General features: G+C 45.1%; 2 protein-coding genes and 1 long non-coding RNA gene across 4 annotated transcripts in view; 2 read left to right on the top strand and 1 right to left on the bottom strand.

Annotated features, from left to right (window-relative positions):
- Positions 1-24,766, top strand: part of RPL27A (ribosomal protein L27a) — a 1,008,958-nt gene that overhangs the window by 310,395 nt on the left and 673,797 nt on the right. Inside the window, exon 1 of one of the 2 annotated variants that reach the window (XM_050756503.1) lies at positions 21,297-21,300. The exons of the other annotated variant lie outside the window; for it this stretch is intronic. The gene's annotated coding sequence lies outside the window, so the exon portion shown is untranslated. Of the gene's footprint in view, positions 1-21,296; positions 21,301-24,766 lie in introns of those variants that run through there. 2 annotated transcript variants of the gene reach the window in all.
- LOC126935310 (uncharacterized) lies at positions 14,678-20,505 on the bottom strand. The gene is made up of 2 exons (XR_007719216.1): positions 20,359-20,505; positions 14,678-15,663 (listed from the first exon to the last, which is right to left on the bottom strand). It is a non-coding gene; the product is annotated as an uncharacterized LOC126935310 (long non-coding RNA).
- TUB (TUB bipartite transcription factor) overlaps positions 21,416-24,766 on the top strand; it is an 87,637-nt gene continuing 84,286 nt past the window's right edge. The window contains exon 1 of the mRNA XM_050756192.1: positions 21,416-21,562. Within this exon, the coding sequence (XP_050612149.1) occupies positions 21,507-21,562 (56 nt within the window). The 5' untranslated portion in view covers positions 21,416-21,506. The remainder of the gene's footprint in view (positions 21,563-24,766) is intronic.

Below are 24,766 nucleotides of genomic sequence, written 5' to 3'. Positions count from 1 at the left end.
GGAAAATGTTTTAGATCACACAGAAACCAGGAAGTGAATATTGTAGGTAAAAAAGTTGGTTATGTGTTTGGCAGGTTACTGTTTTACCAAACTGTTCTTTTGGTTTTCAATATGGAAAGGTGTCCATTGGCAAAACTGTACCTTTTCTTGAGGATTCGTGTGATTTCTATAGGAAATGAAAATAAGAATCCATGGAGAAAAAATAGCTGAGAAAATTGGATGCTTAATCTAAACTAAAAGAGTAGAGTGTGTAGTCACTATCTTAAAATACATTAATAGTAAGATGGAGCTGTCTGCCACTTTAGTTCGGGGAGGGACAATTAAGATCTGTGGGTTAAAGATTAAAGAGGTTTCCCCAAAACTTCAGAAAATTCTTAGGTGCTATCTGTAACTTGAGGGTACAGCCTTCAGTTATATTGAGGTCTGCCAGTGGCTCAATTTGAGCAAAGACTAGATGGCATTTCCCAGAGGCCTTGTAGGCTAGAGTACTTGCCTGTGTAACTTCAGACATCCGTTTCCTCTGGTATCCTGGAGTTCCACCTCACCACTGTGTGTCTTAGAAAGAAACAAGTCATTATTCAAGAACTCAGGAAATTACATATTGGAGTGAAAAGGTGGATGAAGGCAATGGGGAATCAAAAAGGCCTGGATCCTAGTTCTGAGGTATGTGTAGCCTTAGGAAAGATAAATTATTATAAAAGTCATAAGATATGGATCATAAACATACATAGTCCATTAGGGTATTATGAGGATTCCATGAATTAATAAATGTCAGGTTAATCACCACTTGTAGAGAATAGCGCCTGGTATGTAGTAAGCACAGATAAGTGGTAGATGCTATGATACCTAAAGCTGAATAGTTTGAAAGTAATAAGCAATATGAACCCCAGCCTGGAATTCAGTTCTGAGATATGTACCTTAGGAAATAAAAGTTATGGGAGTCATAAAGTGTGGATAGTAATGATAGATACTTTCTTACAGGTAGGGAAGTGTAAACAGATCTTACTGGCAAAATGGTAATGACAGGCCAAACTGTGAGGTTAAAAGTAGAGAGCATGGTGGGAAGAAGGTTAATCGAGTCAAAATGTTTCAGTTTTCATACATTTTTGGGAGTAGCCAGTTAATATCAACTTAGTCTTTTTAAGTATGCATGATAAAATTCCAAGGTTAATTGCTAGAAGTATATATAATCCCTAAATGAATAGTGATGAGAAATGGTGGGATAATAGGCAAGAAACAAAATTTTAAATTTGAGAAATAAGCATAGAAAAGGTGGATAAAACAAGATGGCAAAACAAGTCCAAATACATCAGTAATTATAATAAATGTATAAGTATTAAACTAGCCCGAGGAAAAATTGAATATTAAAGCAAACCCCAGTTGTATGTTGTTTACAGGAGACACATCTAAAACAAGGACATATAAGTTGTCCTCCAGCTGTAACAACATAGGTGAATGTTAATAGTGTTGAATGAAAAAAGCTGGTCTCAGAAGACATACATTATGATACTCCAAAAGTTCAAAAACAAGTGAAACTTGTTTAGACATGCAGTTGGCTGTCTGTATATGTGGGTTCCACATCTATGGACTCAACTAGCTACAGGTTGAAAATACTGAGGGGGGAAATTGTGTCTGGACTAAACCTGTACAGACATTTTTCCTTGTCATTTTTCCCTAAACAATTCAAGTATTAGATAGTGTTTATACTGTATTGGGTATCTAGATGTATTAGGTAATCTAGAGATGACTTAAAAGTATATGAGAAGGTATGCACAGGTTATATCTAAATACTGCATATTAGGGACTTGAGCATCAGAGGATTTCTATATCCAAGGGAGGTTCTGGAACTAATCCTCCACAAATACTAAGAGTTGACTACTTATATATATATACAGTCTATTCTCATTATCTATAGTAGTTATGTTTTATAAAGTCACCATGAACACTGAATTAGAGAGTACTGAACCATTATTCCCAAGGGAAATGCAGGACTGGGTTCCTATGATCCTCTGGTCACATTTTCATCAACCGATCAGTACATAAACTTGTTACATGTGTTTCTGTTTGAAGATACCTTAGTATATATGGTTGACCCATTAACATTGAACTCAGCCCACCACACTAACTTATTCCTGAGTGAAGCTTACCTCAGTTTCTCCAGGCGGCACATCACAATCTTCTTGCACTTAAGAACACTTGGCACCGTGCTTGGGGACCACTTGAAGCCGCAAAATCCACAGAAATGCAAAAGATATGGCACTAAATAGACTGAAAAGGATACTTGTTTATGAGAGCTGAAACAAGAAGGTGTTGTTCCACCTCATCTGGGAACATGGACAGTAGGCAATTCAAATTTTTTCACGTGCTCCATGTCCACAAATGGCTACAAAAGCCCAGCAAGTACTGATACTGGAGTTAGAAATAAATTTTAGCAAGAGGTAAATTCACAAATATGGAATCTGCAAGAAATGAGAATTGACTAATGTGTGTGTATATTATATATATGATAAAACCAAAAAGCAAAAGAATGATAAAAATTCTCAATAATGTTTACTTTGGTGGTGAGAAGAGGCTGGCAAGTAAAATAAGTCAATATTGTTATTGGCAATGATCTAGTTTGAGGTTGGGCAGTGGTGTTTCATCATGGGTATTTATTATATTATAAATAGCCCAACCTGAACTAATGACCGTAGTGTGGTATTATTACTTAGCTGTATTCTACACTTAATAGCCATTGTATTTAAACGAGAAAATAGAGATATTGAAGATAAAGGAGAGCCAGGCAAAGTGGCTCACGCCTGTAATCTCAGCGCTTTGGGAAGCCGAGACGGGTGAATCAAGACCAGGAGATCACGACCAGCCTGGCCAACATGGTGAAACCCCGTCCCTACTAAAAAAACAAAAAATACAAAAGTTATCCAGGCATGGTGGCACGCACCTGTAGTCCCAGCTACTTGGGAGGCTGAGGCAGGAGAATCTTGAACCCAGGAGGTAGAGGTTGCAGGGAGCTGAGACTGCACCACTGCACTCCAGCCTGGGTGACAGAGTGAGACCCTTTCTCAAGAAAAAAGAAAAATTAAAGTGGAAAGGAGGAAGGTTTTTTAAAAATTAGTACTACTAAATTGATACGGTTGAAGAAAACTTGAAAATGCTAATGAGAAACATGAGATGTAATCACTTGAAGGCATATCGTGTTCTTGAATAAGAAGACTCAACATTTTAAAAGATGTTAATTTTCCCTGTCAAATTACATATTTGTCATAATTACAATAAAATACAAAGAGCTATTTTGGAACTGGGCAAGCTGTTTCTAAATGTATATGGAAAAATAAAAATGTTTCCAAAAAGTCCCTGCAGAGAGAAACTAGCCCTTCCAGAAATAAAGTATATTATAGAACTGTGTAATTAAAGCAGTATGGTACTGGTTCATAAAAGAACATAAAACCAAATAGTTCAGTAGACTCAAAATGCAAGTGTTGGTGAGGATATGGAGAAAAGGGAACCCTTATACACTCGGTGTGAATGTAAATTAGTACAGACATTGTGGAAAACAGTATGGAGTTTCCTCAATAAAAATACATATGATCCAGCAATCCCATTACTGGGTATACATCCAAAGGAAATGCAATCAGTATGTTGAAGAGATAAACGTTCACTGAAGCATTATTCACAATAGCCAAGACATCAACCTAAGTGTCCATCAACAGAAGATAGATAGGGCTGAGCGTGGTGGCCCACGCCTGTAATCCCAGCACTTTGGGAGGCCAAGCCAGGTGGATCACTTGAGGTCAGAAGTTCTTGACCAGCCTAGCCAACATGATGAAACCCCGTCTCTACAAAAAATACAAAAATTAGCCGGGCATCTTGGTGGGCGCCTGTAATCCCACCTACTCGGGGGCTGAAGTGAGAATAGCTTGAACCCAGGAAGTGGAGATTGCAGTGAGCCGAGATTCCGACACTGCACTCCAGCCTGAGCGACAGAGTAAGACTTCATCTCAAAAAAAAAAAAGATAAAATATGGTACATCTACACAATGGAATGTTATTAACCTTAAAAGAAGGAAATAACTGATTTACGACAACATGGATGGACCTGGAGGATGTTATGCTAGTGAAATAAGCCATGATCCCACTTGGATATGGAATCACAGAATCGAACTCGCAAGTAGAGTGTAGAAAGGTGGTTTCATGGGCTGGAGGGAGGGGATAAATGGGGAGATGTTGGTTAAAGGGTACAAAGTTTCAGTTAAACAGGACGAGTGAGTTCTGGAGACCTATTGTGCAGCAGCGTGGCTAGTTATATACTTGAAAATTGGTAGGAGTAGATCTTGAGATGTTCTCACCAGGAGAAATAAGTATGTGAGGTGATGGATGTAACCAGCTTGATTGTGGTAATCAATTTCACAATATACGTGTATCAAAACATCACATATGAAATATATACAGTTTTGTCAATTTAAAGATGGATATCAGAATTCTGGAATATGATAAAATTGTGTTTTCAAGCAAATAAAGATGGATTACTTAAGAGCGAACGAGTGGTAGTTTGGAAACAATGTTGGATTCCTACTTCATTACCTGCACCAAAATAAGTTGCTCATGGAATAAAAACTTATCTGAAAAAAAAACAAACACATAAATATGAGGGAAAAAACACAGCAATGAGTTTTTAATGATTTATGAGTGAGGAAGAACTTTCTAAGAACTGAGAATCCAGGAGTTATTTTAAAAGACTGACAAATTTAGCTACATTTTAAAAATCTGAGTGGCAAAATACACAAATAGTCAATACAAATATAAAACTGGGAAAATAATTGCAGTTCGTATCAAACAAAGCGCTAATATTCTTGTACCAGAATTCCTACGGTTTTTTGAAGGCCAATTTGATACATAAGTGTGTAAAGGATATAACCAGACAGCTCACACACAGACACACAAACGTGAAAAGATGCTTGATCTCACTGGTAAAGCGTAAATTAAAACTATGATGTCATTTTTAAAAATCAGATTCGCAAATTTTAAAAGTTGCTAATGCTGGAATGGCCAGAGTAAGAGGAAACGTGATACAGGCGCACATTGCTGTTAGACGTATAAGTTAGTACAGCCCTCTCTATGGAGGCATTTTGAATTCGTATTTGTCAAAATTACAAATATGCATACCCTTAACCCAGGAATTCCACTCCTCATTGTATATCCTACAAATAAACTGATCTCGTTATGGCACAATGTAATGAGTACATACATTAAGTACTGAAATATTTGGTTATCATAGCATAAAGATGGTAATCAACCCAAATGACTATTACCAGAAAACAAAGCGTGATGTATCCACAAAACACAGTACTATGCAGTTGTTAAGCAGAATGAGACAGTCCTCTACATATCAATATGGATAAAGAGTAAGTGAAAAAAGCCAGGAGAAAATGTCTATAATACGCTGTCGTTGTGTACAGGAAAATAAGTGATAATAAATACCTAGAATCTTTGTGAAGGTACAGCCAAGAAACTACTGTCACTGATTGCCTTGAGAGAAGGTACTAGGTGGAGCACAGGACAGGACAAAAGATATACTTTTTATTGTTTCTTCTGTATAACTTTTGAATTTTATGCCATGTTTAATACTTTTTCAAAAATATATAAAAATATAAAAACATGAAAAACAATACCTTATACTTTTACATATACTATAAAAAGTAGGAAATATTGGGAGGCAGAGGTGGGCGGACCACCTGAGATCAGGAGTTCGAGACCAGCCTGACCAACATAGAGAAACCCTGTCTCTACTAAAAATACAAAAATTAGCCAGGTGTGGTGGCACATGCCTGTACTCTTAGCTACTTGGGAGGCTGAGGCAGGAGAATCACTTGAACCCAGGGGGTGGAGGTTGTGGTGAACGAAGATCACACCACTGCACTCCAGCCTAGGCAACAAGGGCAAGACTCCATCTCAAAAAAAAAGTGGGAAACATGCAATAAATGATAAAATCAAATTTAAGATACTACTTCTGGAGAGTAAAAAAGGAAGAGAGGGAACAGTATTGGCAAGGGATACAGATGTGGTTTCAACTATATCTGTAGTGGCTTTCCTTTAAAAAATAAGATATGGCCAGGAGCAGTGGTGCACACCTGTACTCCCAGCGACTCGAGAGGCTGAAGACGGAGGATCCTTTGAGCCCAGGAGTTCAAGGCTGTGGTGCACAATGATTATGCCTGTGAATAGCCACTGCACTCCAACCTAGGCCACATAGCAACACCCTGTGTATAAAAAATAAGATATAAAGTAAATATGACATAGTATTAAGTACATAAGTACTTGTTATATCTGTAAGAATATATAATATTTCATTAAAAATTAGAGGCTCGACCTTTATCTTGGGAAGATGTACATACTAATTTATCATGTGCCCAGAAAATTAGGCCTCTACATGGGTTTTCATTTGTATGTGAAATGGCTCAGAAATGAACAAGAACTGGGAGTCACCCAACTCATCTCTGTTTCTAGAGTGCCTGGTGCTCCATCATGGGGCTGCCCCCAGGCCTCAACCCCTCCACTTCACAGCTCTTTACCCTGCCTCCTCCACTCCCTGTTCAACCTCCTGAGTAACATTTCAGGGCCCTAGTACAAAATCCAACCCTGCCTTCTTTCCTTAGAGGCTTCTCAGAGCCAGGAGGCTTTGACTCTCTTCTGAGAAGTGGAGGACAGAAGAACTGAGACCCTGACCACCTCTCAGGAAGCTTAACTTGTTCAAGTCAAAGCCAAAAGCAGGACGTCTTTTCTGGAACTGAGATTGTAGACCGCTACAAGAGCCTAGAGAAGGCATTTCACTGAGGAAATGGAACCAGAGCCCTGGAATAGAGCTTACAGGATGGCCAAGAGGTATACCTGGAAGTGAGACTAGGCTGAACAAGGCAGAGGCAAGCTGTGGCACAGACGCAATGAAGAGACTAAGAGAGTGGTCTGTGAAGGCATGTTGATACCAAGCTGAGGGAGCATCCAGAAGCTTCAGAAGAGAGGGCAGGGGTGCCTTTCAGGGTGATCACACCACTGGCACTCTGAGAGATGATTGGAGTCGTCCAAACGAGCCATAAAGGTGTCCTAGGGTGGGATAAGGCCCAGGAAATGGAGAGGCAGAAACACACAAGAGAAACAGTGGCCCAGCACTCCTGAGACAGGCTGTCCCACCACCTGCCCAACCTGGAGTACAGGCTGAGCAGGAAGTGGAAGCAGTGACCATTGACAGCGGTTAGGAAGTTACAGCTGAGGTGGAATTTCCACAGTATATGGAAAATTAGAACAAGTCCACAACACCTATAACTAATGTATTGTTCCAAAGTTCCCCGCCCCCAGCTGCCTGTCCACCCTACCACAGTAATTTCCCTTTTTGAGGCTGTCGACAATTTTACCCAAATCTCTTTCTACCCAGTCCTTCAAACAACTTCCCAAGAACTCCCTGGCCAATCATTTTCCTGACTAGAACCCTCAAATTACTAATCCATTTTATTCCTAAAATTATATCACATCATTCCACTCACCAGAGCCACCTAAATTAATTGATCCTTTCAACCAGTCCCACATACCATGCCAACCACCCTGCCCTACTAAGCCATGGGCCCACCACCCCACCATTTCTCACTTACTCTCTCTTCCCCTGAGAATCTGTTCAGCACCAGTTACCCAGTGGCAATGAACTTGGTGGACGGTTCCTTTGACAGAGAATATTAGCTTCATAGGCATAAATGGTATGTTCCTGTACCTTCCTGGATGGGCTTCAATTTACACTGAGACCATGAGCATTTTTACCTTAGGGAAATCCTTATCCAGTGGACAACCTGACACCAAGCCCATGGATGCACTGATCCCATGGAACCCCAACCTCAGGGGCACCTTGATCACTTAGAAGGGAACATGGCAACCCCGAGGGAACACATCATCCCTAGGAACACTGACTCTCTGTTCATACTGGCTCTGTAAGGACTCTGTCTCTGTGGGCTCCCCGACCCAGCAAGCAGATTAATCTCAGGTGGCAATGAGTCCCTAAAGCATCTCGCTGGCCCACTGACCCCAGGTACACTAACAGCATTTGCTCCATAGGCACCATTCATTCATTTAGCATTCACTGGGCTGCTTTTATTTGCCAAATATTATGTTAGCATTGAATGAATAAATATACACTTTATGGTAACTGGGGGGGGGGGGGGGGCAGAGAAAAAGGGGAAACAGGCAGTTTTGGAGGCTGTGTCTATCTCCAGATGGTGGGAGGAGGGAGGGATTGAGGCCCCTTTCCTCTTAGCGGCAGCTCAGGAGCGATCCCAGGGTCGGTGCTTCCATCTGGATCGGGTGAAGCACACACAGTAAGCCTGTCTTTTTGCTCTCTGCAGAGGGTGGGCACGGGATCGCCCTGTTCCTGTTGCTAAATTGGTCCTGCCGGGGGACTGCACTGTATTCTCACCACCTCTGCAAGGGACAAGGGATATGTGTGACCTTACAATGACTTTGGTGTGCTCTCTGTTAGGGCCAGACAGGGAGGGCAAACCATCTCACAAAATCTCAATCCTTTTATGAACAATGATATTTTTATTGTTATGAGTAACATTTATTTTTAAGGATTGGAAAATATAGAAAAAAGAGAAAGAAGAAAATATAAATAATTCAAATTCGCCCTCAGTGATCATTATTGTTAACATGTTCTGCCAATCCCTTTTCTCTGCAGACAACTGTTTTTAAAACAATGTTTCAAATTTTGTATTTTGTCTTTTTTTAAACTACACATTTTAGAATGAATATTATCCAGGTCATTAAATCTTCAAAAACCTTATTTTAAATAGTTTTATAGATTCCTATTATACGGGTAAACTATGATCTACTTCAATGATCTTTTAGTGTTGGGCACATGGGTGCTTTCTGATTTTGCGCTAATAGATATCCTCCATGGTCAACAATTGTGTGCAGACGTAAATGTCCGAGTTTCTGCTGCTTTAGGTCAATCTCTCTCCCCAGTTCTGTGTCATACTTTGTGACCCGAGAAGCCCACGTCATGCTGCTCAACCTCTGGCTTTGAAGGAGACCATCATGAAAATACACCTTTGGCTCTGCATGCCCCCTTTCCACAGGATTCAGACACTACTGACGGAGGGCATGGGAAACTGAGAGGGGACCAGAGACAATATTATCCCACTTTTTGCCCTCCAAGGCCCAAACTGTAAACCTCCCCCACTCCTCCATTGTCCAAGCCAGAGCCCTCATGAAAATGAACTCAATCAAATTAACTTTTGAAGAGTAAATGAGATTCTAGGGACATGGGAACCTGATTGCAGTTCCTTTTTCCCACCCACGATCTATGGCCTCTCCTGATCCTGTGAGCTGCTTGAAGTCAGGCAGGTGAGGCCTTGACCTCTGCTGGAATCCTAAGAGACAGAATTATTTTAGAGTTTTGTCCCTCGTGAGTGAGGAGAGTCCACAGAGATCTGTAGACCCATGAAGGGAAGCAAGTGCGGGAGTCTTGCTGGATTTTTGCTCTGGCAAGAAGGATTGAACAGGTAAACTGAGTCTTCCCTGCCCTGAGACAGGACAGCGTAATGAGACAAGGGCTTCAGCAGGGTATTGGTGTCTTGTCTGGTTCTGCCCCACCCATCCCAGATAGGCCATTTCCCCTCCCAACACCCACAGAGCTGCCAACAACAGCCAGACTTAACCCCAACAAGCTTCACTCCACTCTCCTTAGAACATCAAGGAATCAGTTCTTACTGAAAGTTTACTTGTTGCAGCCTGTAACTATGACTTCAGCTTCTGAGCAAATGTGATGAAGAAATTAGCATTTTCCCCACATACTAGCTATAGTCAACATTTCCAGGGGTATTCAAAGAGAACCCAGGTTGTTTAATATATAAATCTAATTGCCAGCATTGACTTGCTTCTCATTGGAAAGTCTAGGAATCCATGCATACTCAGTAATGCAAATCCTTGCGAGCTGTCATAATTCCATTTGTCCCCCTTATCACCAGCAATGTCTCCCAGAAGGCAAGCAGTTGCCTATGGCAATGATCTAAGCTGTGAATTAGATGTTTGGCACATGATAGTTTGATCCATCTTGTCTGTCAGTTCTGTGAAGGTATTTTCTGTCTCGTTAGGGTCTTCCTGCCCTTTGCTTATGTTTCTGTTCCATGATGATGGTCATTAATTTTATAATGGTCTCTGTCCCACAGTGTTGGTCCCAACCATGATAACAGGCCACCAGTCTCAGGAGCATTGCTCTATGCCAGAGGTTTTCTGAGTCATGGCCACTAGAGGACACCCTTACACCACTTAAAGGCCAAAGGTTGCCAGTGGCATTCCCTTAGTTCCTGAGCTGTTTTCTGAGGGCCTGACCAACAAAGCACCTTCTGCTTTGGAGAGGCCAGGATGATGCCAAAAAAATGACCAAAGCTTTTGGAGCTGCTTCCCTTGGCCACCTTTGAGCCACAGAGTGATGAAACCAAAGCATCCTCCTCTATCCCCACTGCCAAAATCACTCCAAATAAACACATATTTCTAAACGTGGTTTGATAACACAGTTTCAAGTAAATCTACTAGGGCCCACTCCCCTTCCAATCAGATTATAATCTACAAACCCTCTATACAGAAATTTTGGAGCTGCTGTTGCCCAGAAGAAACCCTAGCTCAGGACCTGACAAGCAAAATGAGGTTCTTGGAGCTTTCCTTCCAGGGAAAGGGTGATACTTATAAGAGAACCTGGACTTTCCACATGATACTAGAATTCTGGACAGGAAAGTGAGGGACTCTTGCCAAATTCTGGAGGTTAGAGAAGTGAGAGGTACAAGATAGGATCCTGTCCAATGGTCCCAGTAAAATTGTTTTGTTGATTGAAAGTGCAAGGGATAGACAGAGGTAATGGTTAGCTGAGAATGGGAGCCCCAGATTTAGATCTAAAAATTCAGCTGGAGGGAAAACATAGTTTGGGTCCCCTTACAACAGAACATGTGGCAAAGACTTGGGGTAAAATAGTTTACATGTGAGGTGATCTGCATTCGATCCCTATGGTTACCATAATAAGTACAACAGTTCACCCTTATCCATGCGGGATGCATTTCAAGACCTCCAGTGGATACCTGAAGCCATGGATGGTACCAAACTCTATATATACTGTGTTTTTTCCTAAACATACATACCTATGATAAGGTTTACTTTATAAATTAGGCACAGTAAGAGATTAACAACTAATATAAAACAGAACAATTATAACAATATACTGTAATAAAAGTTATGTGGATGTAGTGTCTCTCTCCCTCTCTCTCTCCCCTGCTTCTCAAAATATCTTACTGTACTGTACTGCATGTAACTGAAACTGCAGAAAGCAAAATCATGGATAAAACAATGAATAAGAGAGGGCTGTTGTATCATAAACTTGGTGGCGTAAGACAACAGAAATCTATTTTTTCACAGTCTTGGAGGCTGGAAGTCTGAGATCAAGGAAGGGTCTTTGATACTGCCCCCAAAGCCTTTATATTTTATTTTTTTATTTTATTTATTTTTTTATTTTTTTATTTTTTTGAGACGGAGTTTTACTCTTGTTGCCCAGGCTGGAGTGCAATGGCACAATCTCAGCTCACCACAACCTCTGCCTCCTGGGTTCAAGCGATTCTCCTGGCTCAGCCCCCCCAAGTAGCTGGGATTACAGGCGTGCGCCACCACGCCCAGCTAATTTTTTTGTATTTTTAGTAGGGATGGGGTTTCTCCATGTTGGTCAGGCTGGTCTCGAACTCCCAACCTCAGGTGATCTGCCCGCTTCAGCCTCCCGAAGTGCTGGGATTACAGGCACAAGCCACTGCGCCCGGCCAGGACTCCAACATATCTTTTGAGGGGGACAAAACTAACCCATAATATGATCTTAGAAGCAAAAGCAAATGGAGACAAGGATGGGAAGAACTTAATGCAACCAAAGGTATTAAGCTGGTTATTTCTGCAGCAACAGGGACTCAGTCCCGCTGAGGAACCTCCAAGGAACCATGTGACACACCCCTCGGAATTCTCCCACTGAGGGACTGGAAGGCTGGGGCATTTAGCCAGTTATCCCACTGGCTGAAGAATTCTCCTAGGAGGCTGGCTAACTTCCTCATACTTACAGGCTACAACAACAGCAGGTCTGCATCCTTCCCTCGCTAATTAGGAGAGCTTGAGGTGGATGTGAGCCCTGCGTGCGGGGCTGTCTGCCGCCATGGTGCTGAAATCAAGGAGGCACCCCCAGTGTTAGAGAGGGTACCCTCCTTACACTGCTCAGATCTGCTCCTCCCCCTTAGCAAGTCCACGTTATCACCGACTCTTTAAGTGGACTCTTTATGAGTATGCAAGCTCTTAGAAAAAGAAAAGGGACTTTCAAGAGTAGAATTAGTGGAATAAACTATAGCCCCCTGTGGCAGCTGGTCCTCAGCCACAATTAATATTCATCATCTCCCCGCTCCCACTCCAACCCACCAATTTCACATTTCTTTCATGACTGGGCAACGCTAAAGTTGGCCTGGACTGCTCTTCCTGAGAGCCTGGGCCCTTGACCGTCTCGCCACTACCCTACTTTGCTGGCTGTGATTGGCTATGCACCATTATCACTCAGCATGAAGGCACCAAGAGACACTCCAGCGCCCAAGTTTCAGATTAATCCTCCCTGCCTCATTATGCAACAGCCACTTTAGCTTCTCAGAATGGGGGTTGATTGCCAGCTCCAATACAGTAACTTTTCTTATCTGATAGTCCACTGGCAGGAGGAGCCCAAAGCAACCCAGCAATAGAGTCAATGGAAAACTTCTCGTGTTAACCAGTGGAAGATTGCCCCCTGAGAATCAGGACCTCTGTTGCAATGAAGCCTGCTGCAGAAATGGGAAACACAGTTTCTCCAAAGAGCTGACTGGGGTGATGATGAAAGGGGCCAGTACTATTTCTACCTGTTGGTTACTCTGGCCCTGTGTGTTCCAACACAGCACTGTATATCATCCGACAGTTTAGTGCATACACTACATCTTGGAGTATAGTGACCCAATCCACAGGGTGTCATCCCAAAGCTGGCTCCTTCCCTGGGCTTTAATAAGCCACTCCCACTTTCTACCCCTTGTTTACAAGTAATCCAATATATTAGAAGACCCTTTTTTTTTTTTTACAAGACCATTGTCATGATCCTTTATCATAAAATAGACACTTGAGCTGAGAGTTTATTATGCAGGATCCCATGCTGATAAATTAGACACTCTATAAACCACTGGTGAAGCACAACAAGAAATGAAGATAAATCAGAAAAGGTGTCCATCTTTTCTTTGTCAATAAGGACAAACTGCTGCGCGCTCAGGGTGGAAGGAATCTGATGTCATTAACTTATCACCAAGTGCTAGGGCAGTCCCATCAAGGAATGGCACCATAACCAGGATCCAGTCTCTCTGCTGCATTCAGCAGCAGTGGCAGGTAAATAAGCCTTGGTGAGAGGGAGTCCCTGTGGTTGGGCTTTCATCTCTGCCTTGTTCCTGCTGCAATCATGGGCCCAAGCTTTTAGTTGGTTGAGAATTGAAACTGACTGATATTCACCAGACAAATCCTTCTTCCTACCTGCTCATTGAGTGCCCCCTGCACAGCAGATGCTCTCTGATGGGCATTGACAGGAGGCATAAAGCTCTGCACAGTCTAGTCCCACTCCCATTAGTCCATCCACATGCATCTCCCCTATACTTCCTTCTCCAATATTCCAGTCTCGCTTCACCCAGGCCTGTGACCTCCCAAGTGAGTTGCTCTCCAGTGCCTAGAAGTCCATGTGTACTCTTGCCTCAGGCCACGCCTCCCTACATGCAAAGTGGATGACCAAGTGTACTGCCCAAGTCTTCGCCCTAGGAGGAAGTCCCTCTCCACTCAGCTTAAGAACCTCTCCTGAGTGGGTGTGTAGTACAGCTGGAATTCATTTTTGTTTCACACCACCGTATCCAGCCAACTCCTGCGTACATCAAGCTCAGATTTTTTCCTCCTACAGCAGTGGTGATATGGGACACTCCCACAGGAAGGAGGTTGGAGCAACAGGGGTAGATGACAGAGTTTGAATTGTGTCTTCATGTAGTTTACTTGTGCCTTTTGCACCTGTCTGTATCCAACACCAAGTCATTGTCATCATACTATGAATTGCTAGTTTCTGACTGGTGAACTGGTAAATATAAAACGCCCAGTTCATGCCTGGGTGAATTTATGACTGGTGTCCCAGATTCCTACGGGCAGATCTAGTCACACAGTGTCTTGATGTCCCACATCAGGTATTCCAGCTCTCTTAGGGCCCACAAGCATACTATAAGCTCTCTCTTTGGAAATATGAGTAGTTCTCTGCTGCAGAAGGCAGAGTCCAGCTCCAAACCTAAAAGGTCCACATGACTTTCCAGAGACTCAGCACAGGGCTGTTATCTAACACAGATACCTCCGGCACTATTGGACTTTCAGGTCATCAAACCCAAGAGTCGGGGCAGCCAGCACCTCAGCTTCAATCCCACTGAAGATGCCTTTCTTGCCTTAGTCCACTTATAACTTAAATAAATAGTATAACATCTGGCCTCATATAATAAATATATTTCAACCTACGTCTCTAAGCCTCCTGACTCTCAAACAACTGCCAAGGTAGTTTCTTTCTTAGGTTGGGTTTGCAGAAGTAGACACTGAAACAAACATTCATATTCAAGTGATTTATTAAGAAAATGCCCAATGGTGTGATAGTAAATGAGTAACAACTGGCTCTATGGAAAGAAAATAAATAAGCTTGATAAATAAATCAAGCATTCAACAATTTCCACAAATACTCTATAGTGAGTACTTCCACCATGACCACTTTAAAGCTACCAACAGGATATCTCTGAACATGGAGTTGGGAAGAGTTGCTAACAATCAACTCTTGGAACTGGCCAGTGTCAGCACATCACTGAAATGCTGCTAGGGAGACAAGTAAAGGAGTGGGTGTAGGAGGACAAGAAAAAAAAAGGAAGTCAAGCAAGAGAGTGATTTCAGGCAAAGTCTCATAGAGGTTAGAGTCAACACCATCCTACAAGGAAACTCTGGAGTACAAGCTACACCTCAACGTTGTCTACACGCAAGGCAAAAATGCCTCACTCTCTCGCTCCTGCACTGTCAGGCTTAGGCAAGGGCCATCCCAGCGTGGAGGTAGATCCTAGGTACCTATGGCTCTTTTTAAAGGTGAGCAAATTGGTTCCAGCTGTGTGAAGGCAGAGAAGAGGTGCAGGTGCTTGAGTTTTGGGGGCCCTTGGAATATTCTGACTGATGAGTGTTTTTGTATGGCTGGGTCCTTGGGAGAGGCTGTATCAGTTTGACCAGGTAAGTTTACCCTAATAAAATGACTTATGATGAACTCTTAGTTTTGCTCTGGGGGTAGGGGGAGAAGGAGTTATTGGGGCAGCTGAGGCCAGTTACACAGGCTTTGCATGTCTTCATGACTGACTCCTCATTAAGAGCTTTGGACACCAAGGCTTGGGTGAGCTTCTCCAACTGGCAACACCACCATGTGTTGTCACACACTGTTGCTGGGTGAATGAAGTGAGTCCTCATGCAACTCCACTGGGAGGGTTCACCTGGAAGCTTGTGGTTTCTCCTGGCTTTGCCCCAAAGCCTTTCTTCTTTGCTGACTTTACTTTGTATCCTTTCACTGTAATAAGAGATAATGGTGAGTATAACAGCCATCTCTGAGACCTGTGAGTTATTCTAGTGAATCACGGAGACTGAGCTGGATCTTGGAGACACTGACACAGAATCCTTTCACCATAATAAATTACAGTCATAAATACAACTCTGTGCTGAACCCTGTGAGTCCTCCTAGTGAATCATCAAATCTAGGGATGGTTTGGGGGACCCCCGACTCTCCATTTCCTAAACTGCTGATAAAGAAGGATTTCTGTGTCATCCTGCTACCTAGAGAAAGGAAAGTATCTGATCCCTGATCATCTTCTCCATAGAACTACCTTGTCTCACCTGGTCCTCATTGGCATGCCGTTACCTCTACTCATGTTTGCCATCCTGGAGTCATCTCTCTACTCACCTGGCTCATGTACTTTGCATCTTCCTCACCCAAACATTGAAGCCCATTTGGGTCCACCTGTCCTCTTATCCCTTTAATCAGCCTCATGGGCAGCCCTGAACTTTCTATGGCATTTTCTGACACCAAGCTAAGGAAATGAAAGGCTGTGAGGGCCCTGCCTTTAGGACCATTAGCGTTTGTTGACTGGCCCACCTCTGGCTCCATGCTGGAAGCAGAGCACCTGCAGGACCCCCACAGACTTCCCTGGGGCTTCTATTGCCCCAGCTCTTCCTATATGCTGCCTTTTATTATTTACATCATTATAAATATTTGTGGCTTCAGAAAGAATGTGATTTTCTTTCTAAAGTTACCTGAGTAACTCTCTTAATACTTACTTGAATTAACTGCCCATCTATTTTCAGATTTAACTGTTTAAAAGTTCTTAGTAATTGATACATCAAATTAAAAGCTCTTACGATTATACAGATTGCAGCATACAGCCATGCAACTATAAATAGATATAGTAGAATTTCAACTTACAAAGCACTTTGGAGGCCCAGGCAAGCGGATCACCTGAGCTCAGGAGTTCGAGACCAGCCTGGCCAACATGGTGAAACCCTGTCTCTACTAACAATACAAAAATTAGCCAGGCATGGTGGCAGGTGCCTGTAATCCCAGCTACTCAGGAGATTGAGGCAGGAGAATTGCTGGAACCTGGGAGGCAGAGGTTGCAGTGAACTGAGATTGCGCCATTGCACTCCAGCCTGGGTGAGAAGAGCGAGACTCTGTCTCAACAACAATAACAACAAAAACAAAAAACCAGAAATTTACTTCTCACAGTGTGGAGACTAGGCAGTCCAAGATCAAGGTGCCAGCACCATTCAGTGCCTGGTGAAGGTCTGCTTCCTAGTTCATAGATGTTGGTCTTCTCACTGTATCCTTACTTGGTGGAAGGGGCTTCTCAGGCCTCTTTTATAAAGGGGGCTAATCCCATTTCCACCCTCATGACCTAATCACCTCCCAAAGGCCCCACCTCCTAATACCATCACTTTGGGATTTAGTTTTCAACATACTAATCTGGAGGAGACACAAACATTCAGTCCATAGCAGGAGTGATTAGATTGCAATGTGGTTATTCAGATGGGCTTCTGAAGATGAAGCCACCCTCTGTGAGTGTGAGAGTAGGGATGGACCATCAATTGGTGAGGCCATTCAAGGTGCTAGTCATCTGGATATGAAGCTTGTCTCTCAGAATAGAAATGAGCTTCTTCACCTCTTGACTTTGGGCATTGTCAGGATATCTAGGAAAGAAATCCTGTAGTAAGTCCACATTTTGGAATCAGAGTATAGATATCTGCAGATGGCCAGTGGAATGGTGCAGGGTCCCGGGCCCTGCATTTATACATTTCATGTGACAACTCTCTTTATTTTCCTGAATCTTTCCTCTAAAATTAATGAAGCTAGCCCTTCCTAGCTGCACTAGAGGAACACAGGGATTATGCTAAAGGGAATGTTAAACACAGAATATTAAAGGGAAACCATTGCTCCTTGGGGTAAAACATGGTGGTGGCAGTGGGGATGGAAACTAAGAGGAAAGGGTGGGTTTTAGGAGCACATTCGTTCCAGCTAGCAGAATTTTTTTTCCCCCAGAGTTTTACTGTGGAGATAATGGACCATGTTTTAGCCTGGGAAGTGGTTTCTCTTTATAACTTTCCATCTCTGCTGCAACAAGGGATTTTTCCTTCCAGGTTTCATTCTCTGAGGACATAGACTCCCAGGTCCCTTTTCCTCATTTTGCCATGGTGGGTCCTTGGTCCTAGGTCCTGGTTTTGGGTTTCTTCATTGCTTGTTTGCTTACTGAAGAGTAGCCAGACCCCTAATTCCAGGACCACTGGCCTCACATCTTCACATCTGAAGCTTCCAGCCTTCTAAGGTTACACTTTCCTTTAAAATCCAGATAGACTATCTCTAGCTTGTCTCTGTTCATCTGGGGAAGTCTAGTATGCTCACTGACATGCCCAGGGATTCTCGGGAAGGGGCCTGCCCTCCTGGTCTCCTCTGCATGTGCATTCCTGCTCCTAACTTCTCAGTCTCCAACAAGCTGCCAGGGTTGCCATCCTCCTACTCCACTTTATCCCACAAAGTGTCCCACTGTGGACAGTGCCCCACCTTCTGCATACCCTAAGCACCATTCATAGGAGGTGGTGGTATATACACACCAGACTTTTTCTGAAAGTTTGGAGGTAATAGAGCAGCACCAAGGAGCAGGAACCAACTTAAAATAGAACATTAGACATCCCCATTCCTCGAGTTCCTTGGCCATTCCTACCCTCAGAATTTCTCACCTTTCCTTCTTAGAGTCTAGCTTTCTACCATTTCATCTTCTTCTTACTCAAGCTTTTCTCCTGTATCCTCTCTTCTCCCAGTTCCAATCTTACCCCTACCACTCATCATTTAGCTACAAGAAGATAACTCCTGAATTCCTGTTGCTCCTCTGTGCAGAGCAATCCAGTTTCCTTGTTGCAGCTCTTCTCTGCAGATGAACTGGGACCCTTCCTGTCATAACCAAAGGGCCATGAGTCAGCTTTCAAGGAAAAAGTACCAGTTCCTCTGAGATGAATTCGGCCTGCCTGGTTATCTATGGTGTAAAACAACAACCATTTCATAGTGTTCAGATTCTCTGGGTCAGGTCAGGGCAGAGCGAGGATGAGCTGTCTGTCCTTTGTGATGTCTAGGGCTCAGCTGGAAGGCTCAAGCAGTTGGGGATGACTTAAAGGGCTAGGGGCTGTAATCATCTGAAGGCTTCTTCAGTCCTATATCTGGTGTCTGGCTGTGGGGACTTGAAGGCTGGCCTCAGCTGGGACTGTCAATTGAAGCACCCACATATGACCTTTCCTTGTAGCTTGGGCTTTCTCACAGCATGGCAGCATCACAGTAGTCAGACTTCTAACATGTTAGCTCAGGGGTCCAGTGAACAGGGGATGTTGAAGGGCCTTTCATTACTTAACCTCAGAAGTTACAGAGCATCCAGATTAAAGGGGAGGTAACACAGATCTTGCTTCTTAACGAGAGGAATGGCAAAGATTTTGTGGCCATGCTTTAACAGTGCCACACATCCTCCTCCTACAGATTGCTGACGCACCGTTCCTGTCATTGATAAGGGTCAAAAGGTCCTACCTCTATAGCTTTGTTGGGCTCTTCCATCTGCCTAGCCCAGAGTTCTCCTAAGGATGTCTGGGGTGTAGCTTCTCTACAGCTTTCAGCCTTGGTTCAGGACACCTGGCCTTGGACTTCTTGTTTGTACTTCTAGAGGGTATCAGGATTTGGAAGCGGAGGCTATAAGAGACAGTAGCAGGTTTACTGGCTCTTGTAGCCACTGTGGTCTCACCAAGGCAGGCTGCAGGGGACTGGCAGCCAGTGCCTAAATGTCAGCCTCAGGAGGCCTCTGTGACTGCTGGTTCTGAGCCAGCATGGGTTGGGGTGGGGGAGCCAGTCCTTTGGAGAAGGGACATCCTTAGGACTTGTTTTATGACATATGGGTCAGGAGCAGTAGCCTCTGGTCCTGCAGTTTCTGTGGGAGACCCCGAAAACTCCCACACATTCTCCAGAGGGGGAAGCTTACCTCTGACCCCTACCCCTAAACAATGAAATAAGGCTTCACACAGTTGCAGTAAGTTGATTCTGGAGTTCCAATCCACTACTGCTGAGGTCATGGGTGTACCAAGAGCCTCACCATCAAGATGTGGTTCAGGAATACTGGCTTTTTGGGGGAGTCAGTCCTTGCACACCAGTCTGTAAACTCCACAAGAGACAGTAACAGTGTCTACCTGGTACATAAAGCATTTTGCTCAGTAACTGGCCCTTGGTAAATATTGGTTAATGATGCATTTGAGTAGCTCCATGAACAAGTTGAGTACTTTAGTGGTTATAGATATGGCCGTATTGCACAGAAGTGGCAAACATAAAAGCTATAAGGCATGTAAGTGAGAAAAGCTGGCCGGTTAGGGGCAGAGGCTTATAGAACAACATATTCCCTGCTCCCGGTGCAGAGGACAGCCACTTCTGCGCTCTATGCCTGCCATGCTGAAGACAGGCCCAGCACTGGCAGACATTCTTAGTTTTCAAGAGAGGATAAAAAGCTAGCTCTATTAAATCTCCCAATTTTTAAGTGTTGTCAATTTATTCAATGAAAAGTATTTTTTTCCCCTGTGATTGCGGGCTGGATGCAACAGGTGCACTGCCAGTTGCAACCTCTGTAACCCATAGGGTTAACTCTAGTTCACAGGAGTTGTCAGGATCCTTGGATTAGTGTAGCGCAAATCCTACCTTCCCCTCCTCGCACTCCAATCTCCTGGGAACGTCGGCACCTTCACCCCGACCCTGACCCTGGCGTGAAGTTAGCCAGCCACCCCACAGCAACTGCCCGAAAGGTCCTTCTTAGGCTCTTGTGACCTCTGCAAGGAGATTATACCTGTAAATCCCTAAAGCCATCAGCCTAAGGTGGGGGAAGGGAAGGGACTAGGGGCCCCTGGCAGACAAAAAGGTGCGAGCTGGCTCTCCCTGCCCCACCCCGCCCCACCCAGGCGTGCCTTCTCGCCATAGCCTTCCCTGGGTCACTGTCAGACAAACTCTCCCCCGGCTGAGCCAAGACACCCGGACTTTTCACAAAGGATTTTCAGTAGTAATGAAGAGAAAGCACAAAGGGACATAAACAGAACGAGGTGGCCTAGAAATGGGAGTGTTTACAGAGCTTGGTCTTTGGAACCCAAGAGGGCCGTAATAGACCAGATAGCAGGGCCGAGGAGGGAATCCACCCATGAGAGAGGGAGGGAATACTGGATTTCCATTCTCAGCAAGGAGGGAGGCAGTTTGAAGAGAGGAGGGGACGGTGGTTTCAAGACTTCCACCCGGGGGAAGAAGGGGCGGGGAGACGGCGAGAATCTAGGAAACTGGGGGATGGCTATTTCCATTCCTGAGAAGGGGGGAACTTGATTGTGGAGACTGGCTGAAGACTCCCACACCGGAAAGGAGGGCGCCTCTGCAGAAGGGCCCCGAGTGGCGAGAGCAGATCCGGGACTCCCAACCTAGCAGGAGCCGGAGCAGCCTCTTAGCAAACCTTGTCCCGGGAAGGTTTGAAAGAAGCGGTGCCCTAGTGACGCCGGAAAAGAAGGAGCGGTTGTCATGGCGACGCGGAGCACACCTCGGAAATAAATAAATAAGCAGCCCAGGCTGCCGCAGCCGCGCCCCCGCGGGACCCGAGCGTGGGGGAGGGGGCCTCACGGGCCCGGGTCCCCGCAGTCGCGCGTCCCCGCCATTGGCAGAGCCGGGGGGGGTCACCCCCCGGGGGGCGAATGGTACAGTCCTCCGCCCGCGCCCCGGCCCGGCCCGCAGCTAGCGAGCCAGCCCGGAGCCCAGCGCCTCCGCCGCTGCCGCCGCGGCCGCCCGCGGAGTCCCAAGCGGAGCCAGAGGCGGCGATGGAGGGAGTCAGCAGCCACCGTACGCTGTCCTACAGCCGCTGGAGCTATGACAGGTAGGGCGCCCGAAGGGTGGCCCTGCGTGAGCGCCTGCTGACCCTCGCTCTCCTGCGGGAGAAGCGGGCCTCCGGGGGCGAGGACCGGCGCGAGCGCCCGACTCGCAGGGTGGGCTGGGGCACCCGAACCCTCGGGCATCCGGGACCCAGAGCCTCGGGTACGTGCAGCGGAGCTCAGACGAGGGTAGTGTCCCCACACCCACGGGACAGAGCTGTCGGAGGAGGGCACGCAGCCACTGGGACTAGAGAGCTGTCACCTCTGCCCCCACCCCGGCTGCCCCGCCAGGGTCGCTCCGCCGGGGGACCCCGAGAAAGGGCGCTGAAGGGGGCGCCGGGAGGGGCGGGGCAGGGGCCGGGGTGGGCCTCTGGCGGGCGGGGCGAGGAGGGGCGCCTTCGGCTCTGGGATGCGGCCGCCCGGGTTTACGTCCCGCTGGCCCTCCGCAGGGACCGAGGCTGGCCCCGGGCGGAGTGCCCCGCTGGCTGCCCGGTACACGCGAGCCGCTGCCTGTTCCGCTGGGCGAGATGGCAGCCCCGGCCGGCTGTCGGGGCGCAGGAGCGGCGCCCTCGTGTTGCCAGGCTCAGCGCCCGCCCCGCGGGAATGGCGAGCGGCTGCCAGCGTGGGAGGTTTGGAGCTGCGCTCCCCACGCACTCGTCCTGGAGGAAGGAGTCATCCTCCCTGGCGAAATGAAAAAAATAAGAACGGAGTGAGTTGGTCATAAAGCCGAGTAGATTTATTCCTAGGTTATGCCCGTTCTACCTTTTGTTGGTGTGTTAAATGCCACCCCTCCATTTAAAATAAAACCATGATGATAGTAGATAGTAGTTTTTTTCTTTGTTTTTAAGTTTCGTACTGCATATCGATCTGCAGAATTCTGGAGTTAAATTTCCTGACCCATGACCCTAGATGGTGAGGGCTGGAAGAGAAATTTCATTTACTGGGCTGCTCTCATCTCCATGACGTCCTGTTCCTGTGCTCTCCTTCCCTTCACTCTGCCAAAAACCTCCCCGCAACTTTGACAGCCCTTGTTTGCCTAGATTCAGAGGAACAGGTGTCCCTTCTGCCTAAGGCTAGTTCCCCTAGGACCCCTCCTCACCTTCCCTGAGTCTCGCCCCGTATTAATCCCATCTGTCTCCTCCATCTGCACCTTCACCTCTTTACTGGTGATCTCTCTTCAGCCTGTAAACTTATTAAGGTTTGTCTTGTCTCCTTCCTCGAGATGGGCCCAACTGATCCACGTCTGTTTTTTTTTTCCTTTCATTGCCTTCTTTGGGGAAATATATCGTCTGAATTGGTTAATTCTGTTTCTTCATCAACCCTTCCTTGCACAGCCCCAGCAAATCTCCTGTCCACCTCGTGAGTCCAGTGCACCTCCCTTTTTGAAAAGTGGTGCTCTCCACGGAGAAGAACTCTAACATTACTGGAATATTAAACTTAAAATAACAAAACCTACAAATTTTGGTTCAGATCCCAAATCCACACATTTATTCATTTATTCAACAAACATGTATGGAGTGCGAACTATATCCTGGGCCTGTAGTCCCAGCTACTCGGAAGGCTGAGGCAGGAGAATGGCGTGAACCTGGGAGGCAGAGCTTGCAGTCAACCGAGATCGCCCCACTGCACTCCAGCTCCGTCTCAAAAAACAAAAACAAAAACAAAAAACAAACAAAAAACAGTGGCATATTCCAAAGGTCTAATACATACATGGGAGAAAAACTTAAAGTTGAGCTAATTCCATATAGTAAACAATTTTTCCCTGCAAAAGCAAACATATAAAAGCAGAAAGACTTTGGAATTAGATAACCTGCGTTCAAATCCTGACTCTGCCTAGCTAACTTTGGACAAATTATTTCTCCCTGGGCCACAGTTTCTTGGGGAAGTGTTATGAGTATTAAATGAGGTAATAGGCCTGGCGCAGTGGCTCATGCCTGTAATCCTAGTAGTTTGGGAAGCTGAGATGGGCAGATTGCTTGAGATCAGGAGTTTGAGACCAGCCTGGCCAACATGGTGAAACCCATGTGTACTAAAAATACAAAAAAAAAACCATTAGCCAGGCATGGAGGTGCACACCTGTAATCCCAGCTACTTGGGAGGCTGAGGCAGAAGGATCGCTTGAGCCCGGGAGCTGGAGGTTGCAGTGAGCCAAAGTTGTGCCTGGACGACAGAGCTAGACTCTGACTGAAAAATAAAAATAAATAAATGACGTAATAAATATAAAGGGCTTATCATATTGCCTGGGACTTAGTAATCATGCAATAAGTGGTATAAATTGCTGTTTTATTAATGCATATTGTAAACGTTTCTGGAACTCTAGTCTTCCATAGAAGCTTAGTTTGAAAATCTTGGCCGGATGCAGTGGCTCACGCCTGTAATCCCAGCACTTTGGGAGGCTGAGACAGGCAGATCACGAGGACAGGAGATCGAGACCATCCTGGCTAACACGGTGAAACCCCGTCTCTACTAAAAATACAAAAAAGTTATCTGGGTGTGGTGGCAGACACCTGTAGTCCCAGCTACTGGGGAGGCTGAGGCAGGAGAATGGCGTGAACCCAGGAGGTGGAGCTTGCAGTGAGACGAGATCTCGCCACTGCACTCCAGCCTGGGCGACAGAGCGAGACTGTCTCAAAAAAAAAAAAAAAAGAAAGAAAGAAAGAAAAGAAAATTATTTTTCTGCTTTCAGACCCCTACATAAAGACATTTTCTGGGTTTCTGTCTTCAGTACTCTTTTCTTCTCACTCTGATAATCTCAATACCTGGGGAGCTATGTGAAGAAAACAACTCACCTGGCCCTTGTCCAAACTAACTGAATCAGAATATCCGGGGGTAGAACCCTGGGCTCAATGTTTGTTTAAAACTTCCCAGGTGATTGTGATGCAGCTGGTTTGGCTACTCACCAAAACCACTCGTTCATATCACTTCCTCTATTTCCTAATCAGTACTTTTTTTTAAGACATAAAAATTGAATTATTCAAACAATTACAAAATAATCAAGCTGTTAAAACCATTACACAAGCAACACATACGTTGGGTACACCGTATTAAAAGTGAAAATCTGTGTTCTGCTGCCCTCATCCCCATCCTGACTCTACAAGGAATCATTGTTAATAGTTAACTTTCACTTTCCAGCACTGTTCTCTGGTTTCTGCCCCCCTCACATCTTTGAACCTGGAAAACACCTCTCCTTCAAGTCCTCATCCAAATTG

The sequence above is a fragment of the Macaca thibetana genome, chromosome 14 (genome assembly GCF_024542745.1).
Source record: "Macaca thibetana thibetana isolate TM-01 chromosome 14, ASM2454274v1, whole genome shotgun sequence".
Lineage (NCBI taxonomy): Eukaryota > Metazoa > Chordata > Mammalia > Primates > Cercopithecidae > Macaca > Macaca thibetana.
This window is presented reverse-complemented; position numbering and strand designations above follow the sequence as displayed.